The sequence below is a fragment of the Cottoperca gobio genome, unplaced genomic scaffold (genome assembly GCF_900634415.1).
Source record: "Cottoperca gobio unplaced genomic scaffold, fCotGob3.1 fCotGob3_35arrow_ctg1, whole genome shotgun sequence".
Taxonomy (NCBI): Eukaryota; Metazoa; Chordata; class Actinopteri; order Perciformes; family Bovichtidae; genus Cottoperca; species Cottoperca gobio.
Genome location: NW_021166957.1, coordinates 47,442 through 64,420, shown reverse-complemented (window position 1 = coordinate 64,420; position 16,979 = coordinate 47,442). Strand labels below are relative to the sequence as shown.

At 39.2% G+C, this 16,979-nt stretch overlaps 2 protein-coding genes across 2 annotated transcripts; one reads left to right on the top strand and one right to left on the bottom strand.

Moving 5' to 3' along the window:
- Nucleotides 1–10,298: 10,298 nt before the first annotated feature.
- LOC115005746 (GTPase IMAP family member GIMD1) lies at nt 10,299–11,619 on the top strand. Its single transcript, XM_029427699.1, has 3 exons — nt 10,299–10,461; nt 10,984–11,246; nt 11,344–11,619. The coding sequence occupies exons 1-3, from the start codon at nt 10,299–10,301 to the stop codon at nt 11,617–11,619; spliced, it is 702 nt and encodes a 233-aa protein (XP_029283559.1).
- Nucleotides 11,620–11,882: 263 nt separating this feature from the next.
- LOC115005748 (aminoacyl tRNA synthase complex-interacting multifunctional protein 1-like) lies at nt 11,883–15,952 on the bottom strand. The gene is made up of 7 exons (XM_029427701.1): nt 15,823–15,952; nt 14,357–14,451; nt 14,109–14,222; nt 13,340–13,510; nt 13,016–13,215; nt 12,702–12,873; nt 11,883–12,324 (listed from the first exon to the last, which is right to left on the bottom strand). The coding sequence occupies exons 1-7, from the start codon at nt 15,852–15,854 to the stop codon at nt 12,158–12,160; spliced, it is 951 nt and encodes a 316-aa protein (XP_029283561.1). The 5' UTR covers nt 15,855–15,952; the 3' UTR covers nt 11,883–12,157.
- Nucleotides 15,953–16,979: the final 1,027 nt, after the last annotated feature.

Here is a 16,979-nt window from a genome sequence, read left to right as displayed (position 1 = left end):
TTATATTATATATATATATATATTATATATATATATATATATATATATAACCCTTATATATATATATTTTTTTTTTTCAATAAAAACTTGTGAACTTTAGTATTTTTATACTTTTTTATAATACATTTGCAACTGTGTCCTTAACGTAATTACATATTGTATTTGACATTATTAAATGATTAAGTGGGTTTTATTTACCTCATACACAGGTAAATCCAGTGGTGCCCAACATAGGGGGCGGGCCCCTCCAAAGGGTCACCAGCTGAGAGCTGACGATTAATGTGAGAGAAGAAGAAGAAACTAAAGTCTGATGCACACATTTATATTCATATTTCAATATTAACAAACTGTATTTGATCATTTATTGTTTTTTATGTGAAATGTTAATCTGCAAAGTAACTAAAGACGTCAAAACTGCACTTAAGTAAATGTACTTAGTTACAGAAAGGTGATTCAAAGCTATTCAATTACACACTTCCTGTTCTCTCTCTCTCTCACACACTCTCTCTCACACACACACACACACACACACACACACACACACACACACACACACACACTTCTATCTTGATGACAAATAAACTCCTGACCTTTCAGTGAGTAACGTTGAACCTTTCCACGCTCAGCTGTGTTTTAATTGTGTGGATAAAATCAGAAAAGATAAAGTTTATTCTCAGAGGATTAGCGGACAGGTTGTATCTTTTATGGCAGCCATCTTTATCTTCTGCTCCCATCGCGTAAGGGTCTGCTGGCCTGTGAAGGCATGTGTTATTATTCAAATTCAATACAAATAATATACAAATAAATGTAAAATATCAGAGATCATTAATGGCTGATAGGATAACACACACACACACACACACACACACACACACACACACACACAGAGTTTCTGTCTCAGAGGAACAGGCAGAGATTACTGGCGGACAACAGCGCCCCCTGAGACAACACCAGGAACTGCAGCTGACAGACACGACTTCCTGCTTCAGACTGAACATCAGACGATGTGTTCTCACTGTGAAGGTCGACACTAGTGGACGTCTCATTTTAACAGAGGTGGAAGAAGAAGACACACAGAGAGAGGGAGGGGGGGGGGGGTGAGAGTCGGAACCAGAGCGTTTACAGGAAACGAGCAGGAAGAAGATGAGACGGTAAGGAGGTCTTAACTCTTTTACTTTAACATTTACTTCTTTATGTTGTACGATTCTGCCTCTTTATACTTTATACTTCTTCTCCACAACACCTCAGATTACATATTGTACTTTTTTACTTTGTATTACTCTAAATTGAACTGCCCTGCAGTTTATAAAGTCATTAAAAGGAGCTGCAGCACTAAAGTGTTCTCTGGCATGAGGTGTGTGCAGCAGATAAATACTCAACACAAGGTGTTACTGAGCCAAATGCAAATAACATTATTATATATAATATATTATTAAACTCATAAAACTGTTACCAGATTAGCAAAAAGAGACAAAACAACCAAAAGTAAAATGAGTAAAAGGGACAGAAAACCAGACGTAATGTTGAAGCACAGCTCCTCGTGGACTTCCTGTCATGATTCAAGGAGCTGTTGCTTTGCAATAAGCTGCAGCAACATGGTGATGGCCTCTGGCTGTGTAGAAACAAGAAGTGTTGTTCTATTTCTAAACAGAAACCAGATAACGTTTCAGTTTGAGCAACATTCTGCTTCTCCCTCGTGGTAATAGAAATGTCTGCATGTAGTTTTGAAAGATTTCCTCCCGTGTGCATGTGAAAGGCTGCGTTTAAATTCAGAACGCCCGAGTTCAGTTACCAGTAAAGTGTGTGTGTGTGTGTATGTGTGTGTGTGTGTGTGTGTGGTGTGGTGAGGAGGAGAGTGTGTGATGTGAGAGAGAGAGAGAGAGAACAGGAAGTGTGTAATTGAATAGCTTTGAATCACCTTTCTGTAACTAAGTACATTTACTTAAGTGCAGTTTTGACGTCTTTAGTTACTTTGCAGATTAACATTTCACATAAAAAACAATAAATGATCAAATACAGTTTGTTAATATTGAAATATGAATATAAATGTGTGCATCAGACTTTAGTTTCTTCTTCTTCTCTCACATTAATCGTCAGCTCTCAGCTGGTGACCCTTTGGAGGGGCCCGCCCCCTATGTTGGGCACCACTGGATTTACCTGTGTATGAGGTAAATAAAACCCACTTAATCATTTAATAATGTCAAATACAATATGTAATTACTTTAAGTACACAGTTGCAAATGTATTATAAAAAGTATAAAAATACTAAAGTTCACAAGTTTTTATTGAAAAAAAAAATATATATATATAAGGGTTATATATATATATATATATATATATATATATATATATAGATATATATATATAAATATACATATATATATATATATATATATATATAGATACATATACATATATATATATAGATATATATATATATATATACATATACATATATATATATATATATATATATATATATATATAGATAATATACATATATATACATATATATATATATATATATATATACATATATACATATACATATATATATATATATATATATATATATATATATATATATATATATATATGTATATAGTATAAAAATACTAAAGTTCACAAGTTTTTATTGACAAAATATATATATATATTTATATATATACACTTTACACTACATTTCAGGGGTACATAATGTACTAACTGCATATATGTGATAATTCTTCAGTCACTTTATAAATGAAGATGTTTACACACATAATTTATGAAGAGCATAATGTTTGCAAGTTTGTTTCACAGTGATGGTTACTGGAGAATATTACAGTAATAGTACTTTACACATACAAAAGGTTAGCTGATAAATATATATATATATTATATATGTGTGTGTGTGTGTGTGTGTGTGTGTGTGTGTGTGTGTGTGTGTGTGTGTGTGTGTGCGTGCGTGCGTGCGTGTGTGTGTGTGTGTGTGTGTGTGCATCCTGTGTTTCTGCTGTGAGGAGTTCTACAGTGAACTGACTCTTGAAAACAATGAAAGTCACTTTGTTCGAGGCTTCAGTTGCAGGTTGGAGTTAAAAAGCACAGCAGACACGTTCTTTTTAAAAACTCTGTATCGATGGCTGCAGGTGAGGGGGCGCTGGTATCGATGCGGGAGGGGCGGGGGCGCGCGGCTGGAGCTCTGGGCGGACCGGGGGAACGCATGGCAGCCTATAAAGTGGATGAAGGTCCGGGGACAGCTCACCTGTCTGGACTCCTGCAGTCAGACGAGCATCTTCTCTGCTCACCTGAGAGGCTTCATACTTTTTACACTTCTTACTCTAGTTTTGGACACAATAGAGGAATTTAATCTTTCAACAACAAACCGGGATTAAGTTGTACCCACAGAAGGAACGTCGCCCTGCACGCGCCAGGTAACCTCTCATTGTGGGGATTTCTTTGCTAATTGCTGCGAGAATATACATTTCAAACCAATGTTCCCAATCCTACTGTGTTTTCCAGGCTCAGCTCTTTATTACTTTAGCACTGGATTTAGCTTCGGTGATGATGCTCAAGACATTTAAAATAAAGAATTAGCTTTATGGCTTATTGAGTTTGGACATTTCTTCTTTTTCCAAAGTGTAGTAAGGGGGTAGAGTCACGTGCTATGTGCAGCTGAACACTTCAGAAGGTAGCTACATTACTTTATATGTCTTTATTTCCCCAGCAGTCATGAGCCGTCGGGTGGTGCTGATGGTGTGTCTCGCACTCGTGCTGGTGGCGTGTTCCCGAGGCGGAGAGGCGCGTGTCCGACTGAACTCCCTCAGGACTGTGATCCTGAGGGAGGGGCACGCGCTGCCGGTAAACAGGAGCACGTGGGAGCCGAGCTTGGACCTGACGGTGAGTGTGTGACGTAGCGTGTTCCAAGGGAGAATTGTTCCAAAGTTTCAGAGCAGTGTTCTAAATGTTCTGATGCGTTCTAAATGTTCTGATGCGTTCTAAATGTTCTGATGCGTTCTAAATGTTCTGATGCGTTCTAAGTGTTCTAAATGTTCTAAATGTTCTGATGCGTTCTAAATGTTCTGATGCGTTCTAAATGTTCTGATGCGTTCTAAATGTTCTGATGCGTTCTAAATGTTCTGATGCGTTCTAAATGTTCTAAATGTTCTGATGCGTTCTAAATGTTCTGATGCGTTCTAAATGTTCTGATGCGTTCTAAATGTTCTGATGCGTTCTAAGTGTTCTAAATGTTCTGATGCGTTCTAAGTGTTCTAAATGTTCTGATGCGTTCTAAATGTTCTGATGCGTTCTAAATGTTCTGATGCGTTCTAAGTGTTCTGATGCGTTCTAAGTGTTCTGAAGCGTTCTAAGTGTTCTGATGCGTTCTAAGTGTTCTAAGTGTTCTAAGTGTTCTGATGCGTTCTAAATGTTCTGATGCGTTCTAAGTGTTCTGAAGCGTTCTGAATGTTCTAAATGTTTTCAATGTTCTGAATGTTCTGTGTGATTCTGCAGCTCTATCAGTGCATGAGCGATCTGGAGTGCAGCGAGGGCAGCTACTGCCACGCCCCCACCAAAGGCCCCGCCCACTCCCGCTGTCAGACCTGCCGCAAGAGGAAGAGGCGTTGCCATAGGGACAGCATGTGTTGCCCGGGCAACCACTGCAGCAATAGTAAGATTAGCTTTACATACAAACCCTTTACTGTAACATGTTCATCATTTAAACATGTACCGTATGTTATGATTATTAGCATCTCATAATCCTAGTCTTTGAAATGCTCGTTCATTCCTCTCTCTCTTTAAGATATCTGTGTTCCTGACGACGACAGTTTTGTGTCTCAGAGGATCCCAGACTCAGATGGACAGATGAGTACACTGTCTAAAAAGAAAGGATGGAGGAAGAGAGGGAGGATGGAGGCCAAAGGATCCTCCAGTAAAGGTGAGCATTCACTTTGAATTCATGTTTCATTTGTCTGGAACTTCTTAGAGGCTGTCAGATTATTTAAAAAACGTGATGCGTGTCAATCTGACTGAAATAACTGAATGTCCCAGAGTTGTTTTATCAGAACTTGTTACGTTTTTACATCAAGTGATTATTAATTGACTGTCAAACTCACTCAATTGTGATGATATTCTAATCCTCCTATACTACCTTCTTTGTTTCTTTACGGTATTTCATTTGGTTTTAGAGCAGTTTTTGTTACTGAAACAATATTTTTTTATATAATTACAATTGGGAAATATAGATTTAATGTTTAAGTATAAAATTATTTTGTTTCTCTTTACACTAAAAAAACATCTCAAACTCTCCTGACAAAGGGACAATATGATTAATGCTACTTCCTTCACACATTGGCGGTGGTCTTATTGTGTTTCCAGGTCAGGTTGGGGATCCCTGTCTACGCTCCTCAGACTGTTCGAACACTTTGTGCTGTGCTCGTCACTTCTGGACTCGCATCTGCAAGCCGGTGTTGCAGGAGGGACAGGTTTGCACGCGACACCGCCGAAAGGGGAACCACGGCCTGGAGCTGTTCCAGCGTTGCTCCTGCGGCGATGGACTTAGCTGCCGAACGCTGCGAGAGCCCGGCGCCAAGTCTTCACCGCCGTCTTCGTCATCACTGCTGGTGGCGGTGGAAAAGTCTAAGTTTGCAGCGTCCCCGTCTCGCCACTCCTCCCCCCACACTTCACTGCTGTCTTCATCAGCAGCAAAGTCGTCGCCATCGCCAGACGTGGCAAAGACAAGACTTCACGTGTGCCAGAAAAACTAAGGAAGGGTGGCTGGGTTGGAAGACAGGCGGAGGGGAAGAAGTGGCCTCAAAGAAATGAAAGACTTCCCGCTTTTTGCCAGTGACTGACTCCTGAGGGAACGAGAGGCAGAGACCCAGAAAGAAGAGATTCTGACAGAGACAAACGGAGGGAGGGGTGAATAAGCATACCTGTTGGAACCCCTCCTCCAAACTGTCCCAGTATCTCAATGCTAATTAGCTTCCTGTCAGGCGGGATGTGAAACTCTTTGTGGTTCAGATCTGGTTTCCTCCTTTGGTGTCTAGACGAGCAGAAACCACTTTGAAGTCCAGTTTGACCTCATTCACACCAACAGGAAAAGCATTAATATTCCAAATCTAATACATGTCTGTTGTAATGTTGCATCTGTAGGCTTCTAATACCCACAGATATACAATCGTGTGCTGTTATCTTACAGAAATTGTCTAAAATATATCTTTATTCTCAAACAAGGAAACATTGTGTTAGTTTGGAGATAAGGACGAGATACTTTCACTGATTTCAGTGATGTTCTAATGATACCTCGCTTTATTATACTACATACTGAACATACTGAACAAGTCCTGATATATTATATGCACTGATATAAGTAGATTTATAGTTTCTTTTTCATTCAATCATTTTAATACCTCTCTGGTAAGCTTGCATGGTCTACGTTACCTTAGCATTGAAAGTAAAGTATGTTTTACAAAGAAAAAACTGAACTTAACCTTAAATTCTCTGTCCATTGTCAGGATAGACAAACATATAATAACAGCCCAGACAGGTGATGACATTATGACTTTAGTTGCATTGTGATAAACAGGTGATCTTTAGCTATTAGCCTTCAAAGAGCGGCTAAGATTACCCGAACTCTGAGGTTCCTCAACACCTTAAAGACTTAAATAAAGGACTTTGTAAATGTATAAAGTTACTGAAACTCCCAGAACAACAACTGTAACACAAATATACCTTCTTCTGTCAAGCTAACACCCATTTGGAAACTAGGCGTCAATAGAAACTCGTTCACCTCTTAAAACTGTGAAATGTTGCCTCGTTAAAACCAAACCGTTCTCTTCCCAAACATTTAGCTTTCTCCAGACGTCTTGTTCGATTGCACTGTTGCTATTATGAGTTATTTTCCATAAGTTGTTCCTGTATATTTTGGATGAATGCAGGCGTAACTATCTGTTTATGTGTCACTCCGCCAGTTTATTTTGGAGGTATATTTCCACCACTTGAAGAAGGACTCTTCTGTTTCTGTAATGTAAAACAGCATGTTAATCAACCACTACTCTGTGTTTTTTATGATTAAAAGAATTTGTCATGTTAAATATGTTTGTGTCTTCTTTTTGGGACAAACCTGAGCCTCATGTAAAGCCTTCCCAGAGTCTGAAGTGCATACGTTTAGTAGTTTCATTTAACATAGTTAACATAGTGTGAGAGTTGTGTGGCTGTGTGGCTAAGCTATCATGGCTAAATCATGTCAATGTAATACGTTTTTTGGACCATATGTGATAAAAGATCAATCTTGTTTAAATTAACCAAAAGCTAACAGGATGAAAGTGCAGATGGTTTGTACAGTCACGTTAGCTGCTATGATTTCTATGTTTTCTCCAGATATTGAGATTTTTCAAACAAAAGAACTCTTTCTCAACTCAAATGTCTTTCTAACATAATGGGTGCCAACCCGAAAATCACACCATCAGCAAATTCAGTGGTTAGCACTATCAAGATTCATAGCAGCCTCTGTTCTACCTGTGGGACGTTAACTATAACTCCCCCTAAAACAACACATTGTTATGTTTTATTGTCTCTTTGTGTCTGCGTTAAACAAAGGAGATACAAGTAAACATGTTAATTAGCGAGCTTTAGAGCTGTTTTCCCCTCTTTCCCGCCTTTATTGCTAAGTTAGGCTAACCACATCCTTACTCCACCTCCCATTTTCACAAAATGTTGAAGTAACTTTTCATATCTGAGGCAGAAAAGCCCTACATCTGGTTGAACCACATGTATCCCAGTTCCCCCAGTACTGGTGGGTGGTGATAAGATTAACAAAGAGGAAAAGGCATGCCCACAGGCCTGTAGAGACACCGGGAAGTGATTTAAGTGACTGTGCAGATAAATGTTATTTATGACCATAGAGTTAAAGCTCAGATATTTAAAGTCTTTGCCAATTTAAATATCCATCTGAGGATTACGGTTGAATTCTGTCTTCATTCTGTAATGGAAAACAGAGAACAGTGTGTCCGTGGGTAAAGAAAAAGTACATTTTCTACAGATATTAGGCCTTAAAAAATCATCAGATTGCTTTATTTTTGAGTTTATCAGGTCTCAATTTCATATAAAACACTTTATCTGATTTAATGTCTTGTTTTATCTGAGTTATGTTTTATAGCTAGATATCTGCAAAAAACAACAAAGTCTCCAAACTCAACAACAAAATATCAACTTTGTCATTGCCTTCCACAATTACCCAGCAGAGCGTTTTTTAATATGACATTTTAGCATGATGGTCTATCAAGTCAATAGGACCAAAGTCATTTGGTTAGAGTGCTAGATAGATGTCGGTGTTATCTGCATAGGTGCGATAAGCAACCTTATAGTCTTGGAGAATTTGACAAAGAGAAAGCATGTAAAGGTTGAACAGGAATAGTGTTACCTCTTCTAACAGCTAAAGTTGGTGGAGTTACAGACTATATTAGAAGAATTGTTCAGGACAGGAACATCCATTAATACTACAACAGAATTTAGCTAACGTTAGCAGTTCTGTCCTGCTCTTTATCAGATTTCAGGGAGTCTGAACTTAGCTAATGCGTTACCCGAAAGACGTGTCAAAGTCAGACTGGAGTTCTTTTGAAATGACATATTTCCTTTTTACACTGTACTATAATGCTATCTGGCTGATGATACATTTCGATGGTAAACCTGGCACTATTATCATTGTGGACGTCCTCTGTTGGAATGTACGAGTGTAGCAACAAGTAGCCAACAGAAAATGTCCTTTTAGGCTTTTGAATCCTTGTGAGGACTGTTTTGCAGAAAGTTTGCAGGAAGGACAAATGTGCTGGTGCGTACGACCATATAAGGTCATTATTTTGTTGCAAAACCATCCGAGAAACTATTCAAATCAATTCAAATGTGTGGGCATGTTCCCTGTGGTTGGTTGCTGTTGGGCATCACTGTCCTTGGTTTGATTGTTATAAAGATCTTGGTATATTTGCTCTTGGATGATGTTTGCGGCTGGTTGTTGCTCTGCCATCAGGTCTGTTAAAGATGCATCATGTCCTCACAAGTATGGTACAAATGTATGCAATTCTGCTGAAGAAAATGTAAATGTGTTTGTGCAGTCTGTTAATAATATCTGCCTCAGATTATCTTCTCTCCGTGGTTTCAGACTGTTAGAATAAACTGTGAGCAGATGATGCTTCCCTCTGCAGCTGCCGGAGGCTCGGACAGTGTTGACTCTAACTTTATTTTACAGTGACGGAGATGCTTCAGTTTCAGACCAGCATGTGTTCATCCAACTTTTTATTGTAAACATCCAGGTACACACACTCAAGCTACAGTTACCTTTAAGTGTGTGTCCCTTTAAATCTAAATTGCAGGGATGTTTTCAGTTTTACAACCTAATAAAAGTACAGAGTGAGGGACAGATGGGTAGGACTGGTTATTATTTAACCAGTAACCACACACACACCCTACAATATCGATCAGTCCAGGAAATGTGACGCGTCTCCTGATGAGGTGAAGCAGGTGAGACTCGCTTTTGTAAATTCTGTAGTTTAGATGTTTTGTACTTGAACAGTTTGATTCTTAAAGTGTTTGGTAGAAGGTTTATCATCAACTGATATATTTGATCCTCTGAAGTGTGAACTCGTCAGGTTCACGTCACTTTGAGGTTCAGTTCAAAGCAAGACACTGCTGCACGGATCAAACTGGTTTTAAACTAGCTTTTGAAGTTCTGTGTCTGTGTTTATAATCCACTGATAGAAAGGCTGTTACGAGTTGGATAAAGAAACTTCTTTTAACATTTTGACATGTCTATGTTTACATCAACAGAAGTGCCAAAGTAAGAAGTTTTTTTAGTCTACATCAGAAAATGCATGAATAAATGGAATGAAAGTGTTTTTGTGTGTTTGCATTTCAAATTGTGTAGATAATATAAAATCATATTTGACAATGTAAAGGACCAGTGTGTAGTATTTACGGGGACGTATTGGAAAAAATGGAATATAATGTTCATAATGTGTAAAGTGTATGATCACCTGAAACGAGTTTTCGCCATGTTGCGCTGCCGTGTTTCTAGCTCAGAACGGACAAACCAAACTGTGGTTCTAGAGAAGATCGTTCACGTTCTTACGTTCCTGAAGGCCACCGTATTCTGTCCGACTCGCGTGGAAAGGGAGGGGTGAGCAGAAAGGTGCAACCTCACCACTAGACGCCACCCTGTCCTACACACTGGACCTTTAATGCTGAAGAAATGCATTCAGGACGTGAAGTCATTCCTCGCTAACCACCACGTGACGTTTCTGAATCTTAGTTTAACGTATCCTGAGATGGCTCTTGTCACGGAACACAGTCGCCATGGCAACAACCCCTTCAGAATCCTCAGCGGCTGGTGTCGTCATGGTGACGTCGAGCAGAATGTGCTGGCCCTGAACGTGCTGTTGCTAGGCGACAGGCAGAGTGGGAGGAGCTCCGTGGGGAATGCTCTGATTGGTCAGTTGTTCAACAGTTACATTGTTTTGGTTTGTCTTGTTAAAGTTACGTCGCATTGAGCTAACTTGTCTTTCATAATCGCAATTGTGCTTTGGTAACACGTCAAACATCTTGTCAATAAAGTCCATTGAATTGGAAATAAAAGCATCTTATGTTACCAATTCCAAAGTGTGAGATAGTAATTTAACTTTGTTAGTATTTAATACCACTCATTTGTTTTTGTGAACATTTCTTTCAAGTTTTTTCATATTCATTTACTACTTTAGTCGAGAATATCCAAGTTTTCTTTCGTAAATGTACGACTCTCTCGGAAATTCAGGTCATTTTTCTTTTCAGAACATTGACCCCCTCCACCATTCTTTAAACCTACAACAGTCCCAATACGCTGTCAAATACTTTTACTCACACTTTTTATTCATCTTTTTCTTTTCTTGACGGAAATGGGTTCGAACTACTTTCAGATGGTAAACACAAAAAGGTTAATCCACCAATGAAATTATTTATTTATAAATTGATTGACAGGTGGAGAGGAATTCCAAACAGGTACCTGCATTTCTGGCACTTCCATGACGACGGAGCACCGGCTCCGAAGCCGAAATTTCCAGAGGTATTTCAGGAGACAGGGGGCGGAGTCTGACCTAGTGTTGAGAGTGGTTGACACGCCCCCTCCAATGCCCCGCCCAAAGAGCGTGCACGAGCTCTGCCCTGAGGGCGTGCACGTACTTGTGCTCGTTGTGAGAGCTGACCTGCCGCACAACAACACACACCTGGTGGAGCAGGTGGAGGTACTCAAACACACACACACATGCACACATATGCACACACACACTGTAACATATGTGATGTTTTTAGTGATTTTATGTATTTTGTGTTGCCGTTCAGACTCTTTTCGGCCCAGAATGGCGTTGTCACGCTTTACTCGTTCTCACACACGCTGATCACCTGAAGGAGGCGGGGCTTCAGCCGGCAGGTTACCTATCACAGACCAGTGATTGGCTGAGAGCTCTGGCTGAAGGGGTGGAAGGAGGAGTCTTGTTCTTGGAGAACAGCTGTGACTGGCCGTCAATCAGAGGACGACCATTAAGAGACCGACTGCTCCGCCTCTCAGCCCGGAACCATCACAGAGCTCTGACAGTCAGGACGGAGGTCTCACTCTGACTTAAAGGAGAAACCACACCGATGACTTTTTGTGTTTAAAATGATTTTGTATGTCTGCTTGGATGTGAGCTAATTACCTTTCCCCCTAACCGTGAGGATATAAGCAAGACTTTGAATTCTATTCATAATTTCGTGTAACTTAGTTTCTTTTAGGTCTCTGATCACGCAGTTCGCAGATATTTCTAACTGTTCAGTGCTGTTTACTGAGTTGGAAAGATTGTTTGATGTAGTGTCAGGCCCATAATAACGTTACGAAGCGAGCCTTGCTTTCTTCACACCTTTATATAAACAAGAACACTTGAGGAAACAGATGATTGTGGTTTAAAAAAATGTAATCAATAAACAGTGATGCAACTTAAATTCATCAACTTTCTTCTTCTTCTTTTGTTAGCTAACGGCATTAGCTACCAACTAGCTAAATGATTATCAGCAGCTGATTTTTATAGTTGCCACAGTGGAGCTGGCTTTTCACAATAAAAGTGCTCTGGTTCACGTCACGTCTTCTGCATGTCTTGTATGTTGGGACCCCTCTCGGCGTCTATCTGATGATGCAGTTGGTGAAGGAGGGGGCCCTGCACAGCCCCTTCCCTTTCACCTCGAACCCGCAGCCTTTATAGTTGGCCACACCCTTAGAGTCCACCTGCAGGTCGGGCTGAAGAAGCTCCCAAACCCTCTGCTTGGACTGCAGCTCTCTGTCCGGATCGCCTGAAACAAGAGAGCGTGCGGTTGATGGATCACCTGGAAAGAGACCAACATGTCCTCGTACCAAAACGACAGCTTAAGTAGATTGACTCCCAAAACTACTTGGTTATGTTCAGGCAATAAAACTGCTTGATGAGGTTTAGAAAAAGAAGAATAAGTACGGGACGTAGTTATTACGTTATGTATGTGACGTAGAAAGGGACGTAGTTACGTACTAACGTAACGTTGTTGTGTTCGTAACTCTTCTGTTTACTTCAGTCTTTCTTTTTCTTTGTTTGTATGTTTTTGAACAGATGAACTCCTTTGTTAATGTTGTTAAATTCATTCACTATGTTCGGTGATTATTTCTATTACAATTTCATCGTTGTAACCATGGTTACCAGGGTAGTTGAGGAAGGTGACTCTGTCTCCGGGGGTGGAGCCTGTGGGGGGGACCAACCACTCTGAGCAGTCATCGGAGGTGGAGCAACAGAGGAGGCGGGCCTGAGAGGCCACGCCCCTCAGCTTGCAGGCCTTGACGTTGCATAGCAACACAGCGAGACCGCCCTGCAGCTGCAGAGAGGTGAAATAATTCTTGTCTTTAGGAAAGACGACGCATTTTAAATTAAAGAAACACATTCGTACAGAAGGTTTGAAAATAAAGTTGAAATATTTCAAGTAACATTTTAAGAATAAAGGTATAACAGTTTGTTACCTCCTCCAGGTTTGTTTTCCCTCCCAGCTTGCTGACGACCGTACGGGGGGTGTTCTCTCCCACGTCCACCTCCTGGACCGACATCGCCTCGGCCAGCGGGTGCAGGCGGACGCTGAGGATCCGTCCAACCCGCAGCTCCAGTCGTGAGACGTCGATGCGAGGCTCCGCCCCCAAGGAGAGACACTCAGAAGTGGGCCGAGCTGGGAGAGAGAGGTAAAGGCAGTTTATTCCTCCCCTCTTTTCTTTTACTATTTATTTTTCCTCCCAACTTCCATCTCCTTGCTTCCTTCCTTTCCTAATTTCTTCCCTCCCTCCTCATCTCACCTTTCCTCTCTCCTCTCCTCCTCCTGCTCTGTCTCTCTCTCCGGTCTTGTGAGGAAGGGGGAGGAGGATTTGTCGGAATGGCAGCTGTTGCCCCGGCAGAGGAGGGAGGCTGATTGACAGAGGTGATGGGGGCGGGGCTAAGAGTTGGAGGAGGCGAGAACAAAGCCTTGGCTGCAAGAGAGAAAAACAGATGTGATTGAAGGAATTTAATTTAATGTATCTGGTTGATTTTTTATCTTTTGGACAAATCTCCAAAATGTTTTGACTTAATAAAGTTCTAATTAAATAAAATCCTCTCTTTTTCTCTGTTATTTAAATGTGACCACAGCTGACATCAAACCAGCTCAGAGCTAAAGACAACTATCTGCAGTTGTGCGTGTGTGACTGTTTCTATTTCTGTCTTTGTGAGGACCAGTGGAGTTTTAGACCTTGAGTGAGGACATTTTGAAAAGTAGGGACATTCTATCAAAAGTAAAGATATTTTGGAGAAGTGAGGAACATATGAATATCAAGGAATCTTTTACAAGTTCGGGAATGTGGGGACTAAAGACATTCTATGGAAAACTAGAATATTTTGGAACATTGAACATTTTGGCATTTGTTGAAAAGTGAGGAAATGTTTTGTGAAGTGAGTTAAATTCAAAGTGAACATGGTGTGTGTGTGTGTGTGTGTGTGTGTGTGTGTGTGTGTGTGAGAGTGTGTGTGTGTGTGAGAGTGTGTGTGTGTGTGTGTGTGTGTGTGTGTGTGTGTGTGTGTGTGCGCGCACACCGGTGCGTCTCCTCTGTTTGTCCTGCAGCTGAGTTCGGAGCTGCTCGATGTCTTTCTTCAGTTTTCCATTTTCCACCAGCAGCTTCCTCTGATCTCTGACTGACGCCTGCAGCACTAAAACAAACACACACATCTATAAAAACAATGTCACAGCGTTTTTCAGCCTTTGGATTTTGTTTAGCCTTGAATTCAAGCAAGAAACTAAGAAACTAGGAATTAATTGCAGCACATGTACAAGTAGCTCTTACATGCTTTCTCTCTCGACAGCAGGGCGTGAGTTTTAAAATACTCCACGATCTGCTCGCCGTCTTCCGGATCGAACTTCATGATAGCAGCTGCCAGGCTGGGAGACAAACAGCAGGTTAGCAACACAATAAATAAAACAATCTGTTTTTAATGTAAATGAATGTATATCAAGAATTTTCTAAATAATTCCCTCTAGTGCCACAACCTGTCTTCTTGTTTCAAGATACACTTATTTCTAAAATATTTTCTAGATAGTAATTCTCTTTATTTAGCTTTTTTAGAACCAAATATTTTGCTAAAGAAATGATCCAGTTTGAGGAAAAAATCATATTGATTTACATTCACTCCCATTGAGTGTAAAGATTAAATTATACTTTCCTGTAATCATACACTCTTTTATTAAACTTAACCATTACGGGGTCCATGTAATGTAAATATCATCATTCGTCCACATGAAGCCTGAAATGTATCATCGTAAGCTACGAATAACATGTGAACATGTCCATGTACGTGTGTGTGTGACAGTGTGTCCGGCCCTTTGCCCTAACCTTAACCAAACACCAACAACTTAACCCTTAATAATAATACTTGGCCTTGTGGGGACCCGACTTTAGTCCCCAAATGGTGGCTGAGTCCCCACAATGTATGGGTGATGTGAATAAATAATATACACACGAGCAGCAGCTGCTAAACCACTGAAATGCAGAAACAGCTGCAGTCAGGCCTCCTGCTATAAATAACAAGTAAAGAAGAAGTACACGCAGAGCAGAACATCTACTTAAAGTAACAAAAGTAAAAGTACTCATTATGCAAAATGCCTCCATTCATAAAGTTACATTTATTATATATTTATTATGATTCGCAGCATTTTATAAGTAGCTAAAGATGTCAGATACCTGTAGTGGAGTAACAAGTACAATATTTCCCTCATGTAGTAGAAGTGTCAAGTAGCATAAACATGTACAGAACTTGAGAAAATGTACGTCAAGGCAAAATAAGAGAAATGAGAAACGAAACAATAAAAAACCTTTTTTAAAACAAGGGAAGAAGAGCTCCTTCAATACATAAAATATGATTTAAAACTCTGTTGAAAACAGTAAAAGAATATTTTCTGATCGAAATAAAAACAAATAATGTTTTTTGTTTTGCCATTAAAAAAAATAAACTCCCTAAAATCTAAGTCACTTTACTGAAGATAAACAAGAACAACAATCTACAATAATGTCATTAAAAATGAAGAAACACAGAAAGGACATGTTTCTGGAGGTGTGGGAGTTTAAATTAAAGAAATAAAACATTTAGAAAACGGTGGCTTTAACAAACCAAACAGACGTCTGATTTAACCTTTAAATACCGTCTGAAAGGCATGTAGATCTTCATATTATCTTTATTTATATACGCATTATACTATATATATATATATATATATATATATATATGTACACACACAAAGTTTGGCAGCCCGTACCTGGGATTAAACAGGTCGTCTGTGTTTTCCATGTCGTCGGTCGGCTGGTCTGAGACAGAAAGCTCTTCAGCAAGTTTGTCTTCAGCAAGACTCACACGCTGTCAGCTGTCTGCTTCCATCTACAGCTGGTTGGAGGTCAAAGGTCACCCCCCCCCCTTTTAAAAACGCACAACAAGGCTCTGTGATTCAATGATTCAATGTCTGATCAAATACAACGTCAGATATTATTCTACTTTTTACTGCACTACATTTATTTGACACTTAAAGTTAATAGTTATTTCTAACTAGATTATACCCAATAGTATTCAAAGTATCAGGAACAGCTCCACATTGACAAACACACATATATATATATATATATATATATATATATATATATATAATTATATATATATATATATATATATATATATAATTATATTATACATATATATATAATTATATTATATATATATGTATATATATATATATAATTATATTATATGTATATAATTGTATATATATATATATATATATATATATATATATAATTGTATATAATATAATTAGTACTTCTTCCACCCCTGGAAACACACACACACATAAGTTCACATTATAATTATGTAAAAAGTAACTTCAAGTTGAGAAGAATGTTGTAAAAGTCTGCGTCACGTTTCTTATTGTTTATATGAAGTCTTATGTGTGTGCAAATAAAACTAAATATACATAAACAAAGAGATATGTGATATGAGATGTGTGTGTGTGTGTGTGTGTGTGTGTGTGGTGTGTGTGTGTGTGTCTGCGTGTGTGTCTGCGTGTGTGTGTGTGTGTGTGTGTGTGTTGTGTCAGCCCCCTCTGCTGGTAGAAACCTGCACTACAGCCACAAAACAAACTTCTTTATTTTACTTATTTTATTTTATTCGCCTTTTTCTTCTTGTGACTTCTAATAAATGACTGAAATGTTATTTTTATTAAATGAATAATAATAAACGAGAGTATTTTATAAATGTTGGCCTGCAGCCTCCTTATAACTCACATTTTATATGTTTTGTATAAAGTTTTTAAGTATTTTCCAAAATATCAGGATATCACTGGTGCAGAAACACATCGACTGAAACACCAGAGTCTCTATAATATAATTATATATATATATATATATATATATATATATATATATA